Source organism: Apium graveolens, chromosome 1, assembly GCF_009905375.1.
Source record: "Apium graveolens cultivar Ventura chromosome 1, ASM990537v1, whole genome shotgun sequence".
NCBI lineage: Eukaryota > Viridiplantae > Streptophyta > Magnoliopsida > Apiales > Apiaceae > Apium > Apium graveolens.
Window position 1 is genome coordinate 193,428,852 of NC_133647.1, and position 16,198 is coordinate 193,445,049.

The following is a 16,198-nucleotide window of genomic DNA, read 5'->3' on the forward strand; positions in this document are numbered from 1 at the left end:
GAATTGGGTGTTTGATTTACCGGCATTTTTCATGAAATTTGATTTTACATGTAACTTTTGTTAATAAATGTATATTTGTATATTTGTTAATAAATAACTAATATAATCATAATAATATATTAAATATAATTTAATATTATAATACATCCGATTTTTATTTCGACTAATCCTTTCAATTAATTCTCGATTTTCAATTAATCCTAAAATGATAATTTGAACGATCTTTACTAATTCTCGATTTTTATAACACTGCTTCTATTTAAAAAAAACTTTTTTTTCTTATGCCAAGAGAAATAAGATTCATTTAATTTATTAAATCGTTTTCAATACATGAACTAACCCTGAATGAGCATTTCTCATTCACGTAAATAATGCGCTTAAATTAGAACGCAAATGTTATATCATACTCCCTCTGTCCCTCCGATCTGTTTACACTTTCTTTTTTGGATGTCTCTTCAATTGTTTATATTTCAAATTTTTCCAAAAATAGTAAAAAATTTATAATTTTTAAAATAACTACATCCTTCTTGGGGAAGGGTCTGTAGCAACTGTTTGCTATTATTAGGTTGTTAACAAACAGTTTAAGGGCCGTTGGATGGGGGATTAACGGGTGAGATAGTACCCGGACCGCGGAAATTTTCAGCGATTGGTCTGGACGGACCGCGGAAATTTTCCGCGATTGGATCCTGTCCCCTTATCCCCAGCATCCCAACAACAGCTCATTTCACCACAAAAAACACCAAAATTTTCAAGAAAAATTCTACTCTCCAAGTTTACATTTTAGGCGATTTTGGGGCATTTTCATCAAGAAATTCAAGTAGTTTTGTCAATTCAAGGTATATTTCTTGTCTTAAATTTTACATTTTCATTGCGGATAAATTATTTGCTCGTATGTTTCGTCATAAAAGTCAAAATGAAAAAGGAGTCTATTGATCATAGCTTACATCTTGATGATTTAAATACTAGTGAAGAACCTAAAACCCCTGTATATGTTGAAGATGATGATTTTGTAGATAGAAATGAGGAATTTATTAATTTAGATGAGGATTTGGTTGATGTTGAAGATGAAAATGATGAAAACGAGGTTGCAAACGAGGTTGAAAATGATAGTGATAATGTTGAGGGTGAGGAGGAAGATGAAGATGATAATGTAGAGGATGCAAATTTTTATGAAAATGTTGATGGGGGGGGAGTTCCATATTTGAATCAATGTTTTCAAAGTGTGGATGAGGCCGGTCATTTTTTTAGGGCTTATGCTTTACGAAATGGATTTGCTATTAAAATTCAAGCTAGCCATCGTAATAAAGACAACGAGATATATGGTCGTTTATATGTTTGTAGGCTCTATGGAAAAAGTGTCGTCGCCGAGAGTAGTCAAAATAAACGGCGTAGAGAGGTTCTTCCTAAAAGCGAGTGCAAGGTGATGATGTATGTCAATTATCAAACGAAAAAACATCACTGGGAGGTAACTAGCCTTGAATTGGTACACAACCACGGTCTTGTTTCCCCTAGTAAGATGAATTTGGTACAACGAGAAAGACATGTCAACACCGCGACCCGTAGTTTGATTAAAACGCTTTATGGTTCGGGGGTTCGTAATTGTCAAGTGATGAATGTGATTGGTAACATTCATGGAGGTAATGACAAAGTTGGTTTCAATGTTCAACATGTTAGGAATGTGTTAAGAGACGAGAGGAAGAAAAGGTTTGATATTAGTGACGCCCAAGCGGGGTTGGACTTGTTGCATAGGTTGAATGAAGAAAGTGGTTCTAAATATTTTATTAGGACCGAAGTCGATGAAGAGAATCGCTTGAAGTGTCTAGTATGGATTGATCCGAGATGTATAATGGCTTACCAAAATTTTGGCGATGTTATGGCTTTTGATACCACTTATCGGATAAATAGGTATGCAATGCCATTTGTCCCATTTACCGGAGTCAATCATCATTATCAATCGGTAATTTTCGGGTTTGCATTGATGCGGGATGAACACGCGTCGACTTTTGAGTGGATTCTTCGTACTTGGCTTGAAGGTGTGGGGAATAATCCTCCATTGACTATAATCACGGATCAAGATCAAGCCATGGAAAGCGCTATTGCGGTTGTACTCCCGAATACTACCCATTTATTGTGTTCTTGGCACATTAGTCAAAAATTCCCGGAGAAATTAGCTCATTATTATTCGGCTTTTCCGGATTTCAAGACGGACTTCAACAATTGCATTTATAAATCTCTCACCGAATGTGTTTTTGAAGCTAGATGGGCGTCGTTTGTGGAAAAGTATCACTTGCAAGATCATAAATGGTTAAAGGGGTTATATGAGTTGAAGCACAAGTGGATTCCTGCATATACTAGAAACAAATTTTCGACGTTTCAAAATAGTACATCGAGGAGTGAGGGGATGAATTCTTTCTTTGATAAGTATGTGAGTTCGGCAACGGGTTTGAAGGAATTCATTGAAAATGCCCAAAAAGCATTGGCAAGGCAATTCATGAGGGATAAGGAAGAAGATTATGTCACCATTAATCTAAAACGTCCCATGAAATTGCATACCACATTGGAGTATCATGTTTTTTGTATCTACACTAAGGAAATGTTTAGAAGATTTCAAGATGAATTGGTTGAGTCTTCAAAATACTTTGTTGAAAAAGACCGACGAGCTAGTGAAGAAGGGGAGAGAATGGGGGATGCTTATACGTACTATAGTTGTTATAGGCCCATGTCCGAGCCTACGAGAAGAAATGTTTATTTTGTGGCATTCGAGAAAGCAAGCTCTTCAGGAATGTGTACGTGTAGAATGCTTGAACATTCGGGGCTACCTTGTAGACACCTATTGGCGGTCTTCACTAAGAAACGGGTTTCGTAAATTCTCCCGTATTACATAAATCGGAGGTGGACAATGCATGCCAATAGAGTTGATGGTGTGTTGCCTTACAATTTGGATGTTGGACAAAGTCATGAGATGACCTCAACCGATCGATTTAATAGCATGACAATGTTAACCATGAGTTTTTGTCAAAGTAGCATTGCATCCAAGGAACGGTATGATTATGCCGTTGGAGTGATGAATCGAGAAATACCAATTCTCGAAAAAATGAGCGTTAATGAAATTAAATCTTACAAAAGCAATTCGCAAGCTCCAAATGCAAGTGCACATGAAGAAACAATTCTTGACCCTATTATGTCCCAAACTAAAGGGAGGAAGAAGGACGTTCATTTCAAAAGTCCAATAGAATCGATTGGTAAAAAGGAGAAGCCGCCAAGAAGGTGCACTTATTGTCAAATGGAAGGCCATGATAAAAGGAAGTGTGCTAGTAGACTAAAAGATCTTAAAAATGTTCAAGAATCGCAATATAATTAGTGGTGTACCATTTTGTAACCGAATGTTGTAATCTTTAAATGGATTTGAATTTTAAGTGTTTAACATTGCTTTCTTTTTTGTTATGTTTTATTGTCATATAATTGCCAATTATTGTCATATAATTGTGTTTGATTGTGATAGGTAACATGACTAGCGAGTATAGTGGTGACAACAACTCCGATCATAGTTGTGATTCGGTTTCCCACGTTAGCAACACATTCTCGGACTCCCTACCAAGCGACTCGTGGTATGAGGACAATGACGAGGAAGATGTGGTATCACCAACCTTTAGTGAGATGGAAGATGCATGTGCCGAGTTGATGCCCCTTGTTGACAATGACGAGCCGCCCCATGTGGAGGAAGAGGAAACGGACTTGTACCCACCCGATGAGAAGGCTTATAGGGCCAAAAATTGGATCGAGGCATGCAATTGGATGGAGGGTACTGAACCGTGGAGATTTGTGAACTCTCATCCGGATCCGTACTTCCTTCCGATCTTGAATTTGGACAACAACACGCCCGATGGAAAATGGAAAAAATCCGGATGGAATGGCGGTAAGCTTGTTAAATGTGATCGGATTGCCGATATTGTAAACTTGAGGCCTCGTGAGGGTTGTAATATGGACCAAATACGCATCGAATATGTGAAGGGTTGGGTTTCACACCTAACGGGAGGGACGGAGAGGGAACGCGAGACATGTTTTGTAAGATTTCGTCTTTACGATGGCTCGAATACGATTCCCGTTACCATTTGGAACGACTCCAACCCTTACCCTTGGAAACTTACAGAAGGCCATATCCGTGATGGTTGCGTACTTGTTCTCTACCATATTGCATGCTTCGTGGATACTACGCAAGGAGTTGCTCAACACCGGTTATCCGGTGGTCTTTCTAATATACTAGGTATTTTTGGCTAGGACCAATACATTTTGTAAAATTTAATGGATTGTATTGATCGTGTAATTTTCATTCGAATCTATGTATTTTCATTGAATTTTATATGAATTTATATGAATTTTCTATGAATTAAAGTATGAAATTTGAGATTGAAAGTGTACCTAAAAATTTGAGATTGAAAAGTAAAATTTACAAGTCGAACTATACATTACAAATTGTTATGAAATGTATTGAAAAGTTTTTTTCAATATTTGGACAAGCGTTGACTTTTGTTGACTTTTTTAAGGAATTTTCAATTTAACGTAAAAAATGAAAAAAAATAAATTTTTTTTTTGAAAATCACTCATTACCATATTTTAAGACTTTTGAGAGTGGTTTGGATTAGTGGAAGTTAGTTTAGGACTAACTTCCAAAAATTAAGCAATTTCAACAGAAGGTTTGCATGCATGCCTCTGTTTCTGCTCTGTTTTTCTGCTCTGTTTTTTGGAAAAAAATCAAAGGGACGAACCGCGGAAATTTTCCGCGGTTGGGCTAAAGAGGGACCGCGGAAAATTTCCGCGGTTGGGTAGGGATTTTTTTGTAATGCAGACTGTATACAGAAAATCACCACCTATAATCCACAAAAATTGCCAACAAAATCCAGCATAATTCACCACCTATAATCCACCAAATTCACCAAAATTGGCAACAAAAATCCCACACACCTATAATCCTCCGAAATCAAGCATAATTCACCAAAATAATCCTCCAAAATCCACAAAATCCACCAAAATAAAATCAAATAAAACCGACAATATAAAATCAAATGAAATCCAAGTACGTAAACCGACAATATAAAATCAAAAGAAATGCAACTACATAATCCGACAACCTAAAATGATACGAAATCCAACTACATAATCCGACAACCTAAAATCAAATGAAATTCAACTACGAAGCTTCGTGACGCCTACGCATACGAATCGCGAGAATCCCCCTTGACTTCCCTAGTTGAAGCTCCCTAGCTATCCTATACCTAAAGGTATCCACCTCCTCCTGCGACCAATTCGGTACCTCGGCTAAGTCATATCCTTGTGTGAAGTAGTCCATGTACTTCATCACATAAACACCACAATCATTAGAGTTTCGTTGCTTTGGCCTGGACGGTAGAGCTAGGACCTCGGCTGAAGTAGGGTCAAGCCCCTCGACTGGGTGTACCATATGCAATAGCCTCGGCAACAACCATGACTGCAATGAAATTATGATCCGAGAATGAATATAATATACAATTGGTAAGGACTATATAGAAGACAGTAATAGTAGAGGAACATACCACCACTCGTATATCCTCACGATAATCCGGCTCGTCATTCATTGAATCTATGATAAGACCTTCAAATCGTCTAGTACCGAACATGAACAAAACCCAATGCACATCTCTGACACAACATGGGATGAATATGTAGTCCGCCTCGAGAACGGAAGGACCAACAGTAGCACTGGAAAAAACGGTAAAGCTACGTAATGCTTTATTCCATGCCCTCTGCAATGTATCTCCACCGACCCTCGATGCTTTTCTGATTTTCTTCACATGTCCTTTCCCAAGAACCATGAAGTAGGGATCCATGAAATAATAGACGGGTTTCCTCTCCCATATACCTCCAGTGTGAATCTCCTCCTCCCGAGTCCTTAGCAATCCCTGCAAGTATATATGAATGCAACAAGTAAAATAAATGCAACAAGTAAAATTAATGCAATAAGTAAAATAAATGCAAAAACTAAAATATATTAGACAACGAACAATACCATATAAGTGTATATGATCCTGTCATCAACCCATGTTCATGGAGCCAGACTCTGCATAGCTGATGCATGGACGTGATAGTCCTGAACACTAAGACCACCGGGATTCCTCGACGTCATCCCAAAGCCCCATCCCCAATCTGAATATATAGCATTCTTCTTTATCATGCTGAGACTCTTAGTGATACTCCACTTCTCCTCTTTCATCCTGCGAGATGCAAGCTTCGCGGGCCTACTAGATGAGGCAATAGCCTGGGGTGGCTGAGACACATGCTGGGATGGCTGTGTCATGTCAACGACATCCTGGGCAGGAATGGCTGGAATGTCAAAGTCGTCAGCCAAAGGTGCAATGAAATCTGATTTTATGTTTAGAAATGTGGGAGGTCTGTAGGCGGGTCCTTTGATCTTCTTCATCAAACGAGAGAATGGTGTGAGGAAGGTAGCAGAAATCCTCCCAAACTCCTCCACAAACTCAGGAGAAACCCTAACATCCAGCTGCTTCAACATATTAAGCCCGGCAACCATCTACAAACAAAAACAAGCAAACATTTTTTTATTAATTCCACAAGGATATCATATCATCAAGATGAAATACGTGTGAATGCAAATTTTGTAGTGTGTGGGGGTGTAATGTGAAATATGCATATTTGTAAAACACTTACAACTTCATAGCCCTCGAGGCTATCATACAACTCCCTCGTCTTGTACTGCTGCTGAGGCTGTGGATCGGGCTTCCCTATGCGCATATGAGAAATATCTGCATACCACGCCATGTAATCAGCCTCCGTAGCTATGTCTACCGAGTCATCAACAAGGCCATCCAAATCTGAACAGAACCTGGCCCATTTGCCAATATCAATAAACCACCACACCAGCCAATCCTCCCCTGCAAACGTGGCATCCTTAGCCCCCCTGTAACCAACCATGTTCACCGGTGCCCGTGGAATCTGGGGACTAGAACCAAACTGTCTCGACACCCTGTCCAGATGCTGCCACTCGACCACGTCGTAACATACAAGGGGAACTCGACCGCACCCAGCTAACTGTGCCTGTATCATCTCGCTGTCCATAACATCCTCGAACCTAGCATACGGCCTCCAGACCACCTCATCACCAGCAACACCATCAAACTCACCCCTATAGAACGGTAAGCTGTGGTGAGGGCCTGACATCCTGCGCTTCTTCGAAACCCCGACATGAGTATCACTAGCATAGGCCCATCCCTCAGCAACCGGATAATCCTCCTGACCGGGAGATCGTAAAGGCACGCCAATATGAGGAAATCTCTCGTAAGACCAAACCTGTAACACCCAGACACAACAAGCAATGCTCTTGCTGCCCTTCCTTGCAGCAATCTCCAAACCCCGGTATATATGAGCTAACACAGCTGCACCCCAAGCATAATAAGGAATCTCCCGCATATTAATCAATGGGTGCATATACCGAACATGAACAAAAGAGCGGTTGATGCTGGGGAAGAGGATACAACCCATAATGAATAGCAGATACGCCTTGGTATGTACAACCGTGACCCTCATATTGTTCTTCTCAGGCTTCTGTGCACCATATCTCTCAAACAACCACCCCAGCTTGATGTTATTCCGATACAAAGCCTCCTTCACCTCCTCCTCGGTCAAAGGCTCAAACCAATTATTAGCAAAATACGCCGCCTTGTTCTCTATAACCCCACAAGTCAGCGCATCCCCCCGAACTGGCACCCCTAAAATAAACCCTACATCCTCCAATGTAACAGTCATCTCCCCCTGCCTCGTGAAGAAAGTGTCGGTCTCAAGTCTTCAACGCTCCACCAAAGCAGATATCAACCGAGTGTCAGTAGCCAAGACAACAGCAGGGTCTGCAAAAATCCCAAACCCAAGCATGTGTAGCAATTCCCGATGTGGTCTCCTTAACTTCCACAAGTGCAATGACTTGTTCCCCGAATAGCTCTGCGACTCATCTCTCCCTGCACCATCCCAAACATACTCACTGACGTGATAGCGATTATCCCAACTAATATTATGCGCGTTAGGACCCGGCAACATATTCCCGAAATCATCAAAATTATCCATACCTAAAAATATTGCCAACAAAATTCATCAATCACCACAATAAAAACACCACAACGTACACAATAAAAACAATCACCACATATATAATCACCTAAATTAACCATAATTTCATAAATTATAAATTCTTAATATAATTAGAATTTAACACTAATTTTATCAATAAATTCTATTTTTACACTAAATAATTCGAAATTAATACTAATTCAGTTCGAATTTCACACTATTTTTTCATTAAATTCAAATTTCACACTATTTTTTTCATTAAATTCGAAATTAACTAAATTAATTCAAAAATATTTCGATTTTACCAAATTATGCAAATTCGATTTTACCAAATTTATACACCAATTTAATTCACTAATTAAATTCAATTTTAACCACTAATTTATCCTAAATATAATTCGAATTTAAATTTTCATTAAATATATCCTAAAAATGAATTAAACAAATCGAAATTAAATTTTAATTAAATAAATCCTAAAAAACAAATTAAACTAATCGAAATTAACACTAATTTATCCTAAAAATCTATTAAATTAATCCTAAAAAATGATTTAAATTAAACTAATCGAATTAAACTAAACACTAATTTAAACTAAAACTAAATATTTTCCTAAAAATTTTAAAAATTCGAATTTAATCATAATATATTTCATATGAAAATTCATTACAAGGATTCATACATTAATTAATCCTAAAAATTTGAATTGCATATATAAAATCAGATCTACACTAAGAAAAAAACACAAATTTGTATCAATAAAACTGTAAATAATACAAAGGAATCGATTATATACCTTAATTACGAAAAAGAAGAATGATTTTGCTGATTGTTGTGGGTGTTTTGCTTCTGTTGGAGGTGTTGCTGCTGTTGTGTGTATATACTGCTGCGGCTGTGTGGTTGTGTTTTGTGTTTGTGTTCTAGGGAGTAGGTATACAAAAAACGAGCCCAACCGCGGAAATTTTCCGCGGTCCGTGTCTAAGGATATTTCCGTAATTATACCGGACCGCTGAAATTTTCCGCGATCCCCCCTTATGCAGATTTAGTTTCCACCCGTTAGATACACCATCCAACGGTGGAAAGAGTGTTTGTTGTATACCGGTCTACAACAAACGTTTGTTACACCAATTTGTTGTAGACCGGCCCCCATCCTTCTTTCCCTTATACATACTGTGCACATATAATATTACTCGGTCTCATTTCTTTACTCACTTTTTTAACCTTCCTCCATTATTTTATCATTTTTCTTAAATTTCGTGCTCAACCCAAATATAAAGAGGGACGGAGGGAGTACTAAATATCTTAAACTAATATCTTGGACCACATATCACTGCTCATAAATAAATATTCATAATTTATTAATTTAATTTCTTTTATATTTAGCATTCTCTTCTAATTTCGTTGTGTATGTTGGCATATGACCTTTATTTATTTTATGTTCTCGTATACTTGCATTCATAGACAAAAATTGTTGCCATTCATAACTCATAAATCACAACGAGTGCACGCAGAAGCAATAGCAAGGCATGAAGGGCACGGCATAAATGATGTATAATTTAGCTCTATTAAAAATTTAGAAAAATGTTAAATTCAAAACAATTTTTTAAAATTCGAGACATAAAAGAGGTGAAAATTTTAAAATATCTTCCCTGAATATACATCAATAATCCTCGTAAAAATTAACATGAAATAATTTCATCTTTTCACACTGTTCTATTCTAAAGTTTAAAAAATTGCCGTTGATTTAACACTTTCCAAAATTTAAAGCGGTTAGATTTAAAATTCATGGTAAAAGTTTATTATCGGATGCTGCGTGGCATTGTCGTCCGTGGTTACTCTCCTGACAGCACCACGTGTCAAGTTGCATGCAAAAGCAGACAGGCCCACATTCTCATCACCAGGGCCCCCCTCTGAAAAAGGATGGATGAAGTTGAATAAAGTCGCATTTTGATGATGGAGTTCGGTTACAAATTTGGTCCACACAGTGCCATACATCTGAGTCCTCACATGTCTCACCTTAACCGGTTACTCCAAATATTGTTTTAAAATTTAATTTACTTGCACAAACTTGTTTGTTGTGGGTTAAAATGTTGGAAAGCAGGCTTTCAAAATATATACATTATATTATAGTTGGCCTTTTATTATAAAACTATCAGAATGACCCGTGCGTGCGAGACACCGATTATTTTCTGCAATTATAATATTTTTAATTATTTTTTTATTTATAAATATTGTACAATGTATAACTTATATTAAATATAAGTTGATTGTTTATCAATGTCTATTATTTTCATAAAAGACAATACAAAATAACACAACGTTTCAAACATAACTTATTAAACAATATATATATATATATATTCTTGTTTGTGTTTAATAATTTGTATTTAATGAATAAATATAAATAGAGTAGTCAGTGTACGTTTAAAACGAAACGATTATACTTAATCTGTAAAATGCTGTTAGTATGTTTACAAATAAAAAGTTAAAAAATAACATTTATGTTGAATACATAGTTAACCAAAAAATTTGAAATTTTATTTAAATAAACTATATGTACTGGTCTATATTATTACTGAGTTCACTACTAACTTACAATTAACTTACTCAATTTAAAATAAAAATAAAAAATGTATAATTGAAGTCGACTTGCAATCAAATATACAATAATGTAAAATTTACACTATTGTTAATATAAAAGTTGATTTTATTGAAAAAAGTTAGTTTTTGAAATTTAACGTATGTATGCATGGAAAAATGTTAGGTTTTTTATTTACACTACAGTTACTATGTGTGTTTGAGCATATAAATTGTCGTATATTACATTTCTTAGTAAATTACGATAGTTTCAATTATTTATATGCTAAATATCTTATTTATGTACATTTTTAATCACTATTAACATATTAACATCCAGTGAGACAAATGATTATTTAAATAACATGCATTTATAATTATTGAAAAATTAAAATTATGTAATAAATAAATTGCAATAATTTATATATGGGATTCATATTATCACTGACAAACAATTTATATCTAGTTTTTATGCAACTGAGTATCAATCATGGTTGTAACATAAAAATAAATTATATATTATAAAGACTTATTATTGATATTCATGATTTTTTTTCAAGGATTCGAAGGAAAAATTATAATTATATCGTTATTTAAACCGTTTTTAAGTTCCTTTCATTAATACTCTAATATTTTTTCATATAATAATTTGATAACATTATATACTATTCTCCTAAAAGTAAATATTTTTCAATTTGATAAAATTTTATAAATATCAGTTGAATTGGTTAATTCATTCAGATTATTGAACAATATATATATATATATATATATATTTTTAAATAGTATAAAATACATTGAATCAAATGTTACAATATAGTATAAATATAACTTTTATTTGAATAATTCAAAATATAAAAATAATTCAAAATATTTGCACAATATTATCTTGATCAATGAATATTATGTATCGAGAAGAATTCTTTTTAAAAAAACTAGTTTTTTTAAAGTGAAAAATAAAAAATAAATCGATTTAATATATCATCGTAGTTTAAAAAAAAACTCGTGAAATCTCATATCAAATTTCGAATATTTTTAAAATCGGGACAAGTCCAAAAAATAATAACGTGCTACCAGTGAAGTTAGTAATTTTAATATAAATAATCAATTGAGTTGGTCTTATAAACACCTCAAACACGTTAATTTATATTAACATAAGATATTAAAAAAATTCACATTATTGGTAAGATATTCTCGCCGAACTTGTAATTTAAATTTACTATACGTAGAATGTGACAACGTTTTTCGGCCGGGTCATGTAGTCAAATTTCGAATGTTTTTAGAATAATGGGCCAATTGAAATAAAATAAAATGTTTTGTCTCATTATAATTCGAACTCATTTAAATATGTAATACCATTATAGTTTATTTATATATAAGCGATTTTATTTTCAATATTTTCTTTAAAAAATATATATGTACATTTTTAATTAATTTTCATAATAATAAAATATGTTAAAAATATATGAGATATATTTTGAAACTAAATAAAGATTAATAAATAAGATAATAATTCATTTATGTACTATGTCTAATTTTGTATCCGGAATTTAATTCTTTAAAATTAATTGTACAAATATTAAAGTAACTATCTTTTTTTTTGGAATTCAAGTAACTATTTTTTTCGGAATTCAAGTAAATATCTTTAAAAATAAATAAAATATTTATTTAACACACTTATATATTATTTGTATGATAAAAAACACATGTGACATTATGGTGGAGTGGTATGAGATTAAATAGGTGAATGAAATATGACATGACATTATGGTGGAGTGGTATGAGATTGTACATGAATGAAATATCTATAGTTCAATTCCCACAAAGCAACATGGGTAGTTTAGTATTTTCAATGATACTTTTTTATCTCACTAATTATGCCTTATTATATAGTTTTACATAAAAAAAATTAAGTTTTAACATACTTTCCACTGTAATATCAAATATAGCAAAATTATTTACAAAATTTTGACAACAATATTTTTTACAATAATCCGAATCTCAATCTCGTATATTTATTTTTGGATTTTTTTATATTAGTTTTGGATTCATTTTGTTTCATGAAACATAAAACTTATTATTTTTATGACGGATAAATCATCTGAGCACGTTGTTTCCTTGTCATTCTCGTTCACGTGATTTTTACAATGTATTTCAGAATAACAAATGTAAAGTAATGTTAGAATTATAGAATTGGGTATATATTTTTTTACAAAAATGACCTGACATGTGACAATACAAAATGTTTTTATGAGTTAATATAGATGTTAATTCATGTAGGCCACAGTATCATTTTGGAGCCTATTTTATACCCAATTTTTGTAGGTCTGGCATTTTATTTTCCTGAAAAGAGACAAGTATTTATATAGCTGAAAAGAAACTATAGTAATTTTTATAGCTGAAACCCATAGTAGAGTCCGAATAAATTTAAGCATATTACATGTCTGGTCATACATAGAAGCAACATAAACTCCATCCTTATTTGCAGACACTGAAATAGTTAACTTAAGAGTATATCAGTTTAATAAACATATCAGGTTCTTTTTCCAGAAGAAGCTGCAGCTTTGTCCTTGGCCATTTGCTCAAACAAGCTTCCATCATAAACAGCTCTAACAGTATCTTTTGTTAAAACACCATTGTTATCCTTGCATAGCACATACAGTATCTTCCACTCTGAGTAACTCGCCACCCTATAATATCGATAAATTTAATCTTCCAGAGAAAGGAAAGTACTTGTTAATGCTATAACACAAACAATGCAGGGATAAGTCGAACGTAAGAAACAAACCATCCAAGATAGTCTTTGGGGTCTCTGTTTTCTTTAAGCATCCCCATCAGTTCATCTGATGTCAGGTAACCTGGATTTGTGCGTGCATGCTTCCTGAATAGCTCCTCGAACCGCGATTCCATAAACCTTTTTATGCATTACCCCGAAAACACAAAGACAGTAACCGAAAATTTATTCAACTAAGTCAAGATCAACTCCATGTACATCAGTAATACGTGTTACTACGCTAAATTTAAAGTTTGAATATAGATTACTAGAGCATCTGATTTAGCGCGTTTGTCAAATAAATTCTTATTCTTCTCGAAATTCTTTTATTCCTTGTTCTAGTATAAGGCAGATATATTAAGTCTTTCGCATAAAAAATGCATAAGGAATACCTTCCATGTGAGTCATAGACACCAGAATCACTTCCATGCTTTGCTTTTTGAATGTTCTTTATCTCAATTGGAAAGAACAGAGAAGGACATTTTCCCTACACCACAGAAAATAGTTGCTTACAATTTAAGTCTATTGAAATATTCTCTACTTTATATCTGTCACCAAAATTTGTTAAGGATTTTGCCCATAATGCAGTGAGCATATCTGACAAGGTAAGCAATCACATTTCTCATGTTCTAACTTATGTTTGTTAAACAATACAATTCCAGTTTCCAAATTACACGAAATGTTTTCCTCCAATTGCACACTCAACATCTATATCAACATTAACTGAAACAAAGGCACCTTTACCCAACAGACATCAAAACTGCATATTACTATATAAATTTTCTGCTGTACCAGACCCAGAAAGTTTACCGTTTAAGTCATATCTACAGTCTAATGCGCATATTGTTTGGAAATAATTAAATTCTTAATTTGGTAGCTGGACCAAGATGGACATCACCGGATTAAATTTAGGGTTTTCAGATTGTAAATGAAATAAGTATAATCGAAATTTTAATAAAAAAGGAGAATTTACAGGACGGGTTTTGCCACTGAGGCCGGTGTTGATGAAAACAGCAGCAGCTGAGGACAAGAGAACGCCACATCCAATATCCCGAAAACCTGTCCATGCATAGGCATAGTTAGACTGTAACTCTAATAACATAAAATTTGAACTAAACGGGACGACTCATAAATGTAGTGAACAAGGTCATAGTGGAGGAACCAGAGAGGGGGCTAGGGGGTGCTTGAGATCACCTAACCTCCGAAAAAATATTTCAATTTGATGTAACAGTCACAATAAGGAACTAAAGAAATGGTTAGAGACCTTTAAACGTCTCCCAGGGGTAGACGATTCCATCATTATTTTGATCAAAGAAAGCGACATGCTTCTGGAGAATGTTTTGATCATTCCTACTCATTCCTGCATGCATGTTAATTAAAAACTCTGTAGTATTCATCTATCTGTTTGTAAATCTAATTGTACTTATCAATAAGCATTACCTTCGTTCTGATTGTCGTTTGCAGGAACTTTACCAGTAACATGAGTAGAAGCCATTCACGAATTTTCAGTTAAGCAGGGATGATAAATGATAGAGTATTTAGCAAAATCAAGGAAGAAACTGTAGAAGAGAGGATGAATGAGAGGGAAGAACAAGAATGTGAATGTTAAAATGGAGAATAACTTTAGTACAATCTCTACGTGAATATATATATATATATATATGCGTGGTGATCTTAGAAAAGACACGCTTTCTTTTTTTTTGAAGTAGAAAGTTTACACGCTGACAATTCAGCTGGTTGAGACCGAGATTTTAGGAGTTAACGCCCTAAAATCTTATATTCAATTTTAAGTGAACGCGAAAATCTAATTAGGGGGTCATAGCGGTTATGTATATAAAATAATCAAACAAATGTCGTGATGACAATATTTTTAAAAATTAGTGAGCGAAAATTATCGCATTTAAACGATCAAAAGATGATGGCAAAAGACGTTCAAACTCTTACATGCCATAAACGATTAAATGTAAAATTGTAACCACGTTTAAAACACTTTCGAGTACCATTTGATTGCAGCATATTGATAGTTCGACATTGCAAATAAATGTCATATGGGAAAATAAACCCATTTTAACTTCTTGCCGGAGCCGGTATGAGCATAGCTGGTGATGCTACCGAAACGGGACATAACGTAAAAGTAAAATTGTAGGGGCACAAAATATACAGAAATGTATGCACCTCAAATGGGGATGCAGGAAGTTCTCCAAAAGTATGAAAGGCTGACAACCGGGTCGGTCGAAACGGGTTTAATAAAAATCAAACTCGAATCCAATTATTTTTGCCAAACCCGAACCCGGAAAAACACGAATCACTAAACCCGAACCCATCGGGTTCGGTTCGGGTTTGGTTTTATAGATCACTATTAAATTGCACCTTAATTTGCACAAACTCTAGTAAAAAATTATTAGCATCTGATTTAAGTAAAGTGCTCATAAATACGACAATATTAAAATTTTTGGGGTGAAGACAATGGATCATACCTCCATGAATAAAATTGTTAGTGAAATAATGCAATAATCTTGACCTTTAGTATACTTGTATTGAACATGCTTGCTAAAAATATATTTCAACGACTTTAATGCAATAGTTTGTAAAAAGTATAATTTTTTAGTATTAATATTAGTAATATATTATATTATATAATATTACTACTATTAAAAATATAAAATATTATTTATATATTAACACGGGTTTCAGATTGAGTTCGGGTCGGAACGGAACGGATTTCGGGTTTTCAGATC

General features: G+C 34.3%; 3 protein-coding genes across 3 annotated transcripts; 1 reads left to right on the top strand and 2 right to left on the bottom strand.

Moving 5' to 3' along the window:
* The first annotated feature begins 913 nt into the window (after positions 1-913).
* On the top strand, positions 914-2,866 carry LOC141714465 (protein FAR1-RELATED SEQUENCE 5-like). Its single transcript, XM_074517986.1, has one exon. The coding sequence runs from the start codon at positions 914-916 to the stop codon at positions 2,864-2,866; it is 1,953 nt and encodes a 650-aa protein (XP_074374087.1).
* Positions 2,867-5,188: 2,322 nt separating this feature from the next.
* LOC141714474 (ubiquitin-like-specific protease ESD4) lies at positions 5,189-6,072 on the bottom strand. Its single transcript, XM_074517993.1, has 3 exons — positions 6,044-6,072; positions 5,571-5,936; positions 5,189-5,485 (listed from the first exon to the last, which is right to left on the bottom strand). The coding sequence occupies exons 1-3, from the start codon at positions 6,044-6,046 to the stop codon at positions 5,189-5,191; spliced, it is 666 nt and encodes a 221-aa protein (XP_074374094.1). The 5' UTR covers positions 6,047-6,072.
* A 6,985-nt stretch (positions 6,073-13,057) lies between these two features.
* On the bottom strand, positions 13,058-15,087 carry LOC141674687 (putative peroxygenase 4). The gene is made up of 6 exons (XM_074481392.1): positions 14,901-15,087; positions 14,725-14,820; positions 14,434-14,519; positions 13,853-13,947; positions 13,476-13,601; positions 13,058-13,377 (listed from the first exon to the last, which is right to left on the bottom strand). Exons 1-6 carry the CDS (start codon positions 14,953-14,955, stop codon positions 13,221-13,223), a joined length of 615 nt encoding a protein of 204 aa, XP_074337493.1. The 5' UTR covers positions 14,956-15,087; the 3' UTR covers positions 13,058-13,220.
* Between the last annotated feature and the right edge of the window lie 1,111 nt (positions 15,088-16,198).

Excerpts from the sequence above, each read along its gene's own strand:
- LOC141674687 (XM_074481392.1), bottom strand. The coding sequence starts at position 14,955 with ATGGCTTCTACTCATGTTACTGGTAAAGTTCCTGCAAACGACAATCAG. Across the intron at positions 14,520-14,724 it reads CCCCTGGGAGACGTTTAAAG|GTTTTCGGGATATTGGATGT; the intron begins GTCTCTAACCAT and ends ATGCATGGACAG. Across the intron at positions 13,948-14,433 it reads TCAGTGGCAAAACCCGTCCT|GGAAAATGTCCTTCTCTGTT; the intron begins GTAAATTCTCCT and ends TCTGTGGTGTAG.
- LOC141714474 (XM_074517993.1), bottom strand. Across the intron at positions 5,486-5,570 it reads GTGAGGATATACGAGTGGTG|TCATGGTTGTTGCCGAGGCT; the intron begins GTATGTTCCTCT and ends ATTTCATTGCAG.
- LOC141714465 (XM_074517986.1), top strand. The coding sequence starts at position 914 with ATGAAAAAGGAGTCTATTGATCATAGCTTACATCTTGATGATTTAAAT.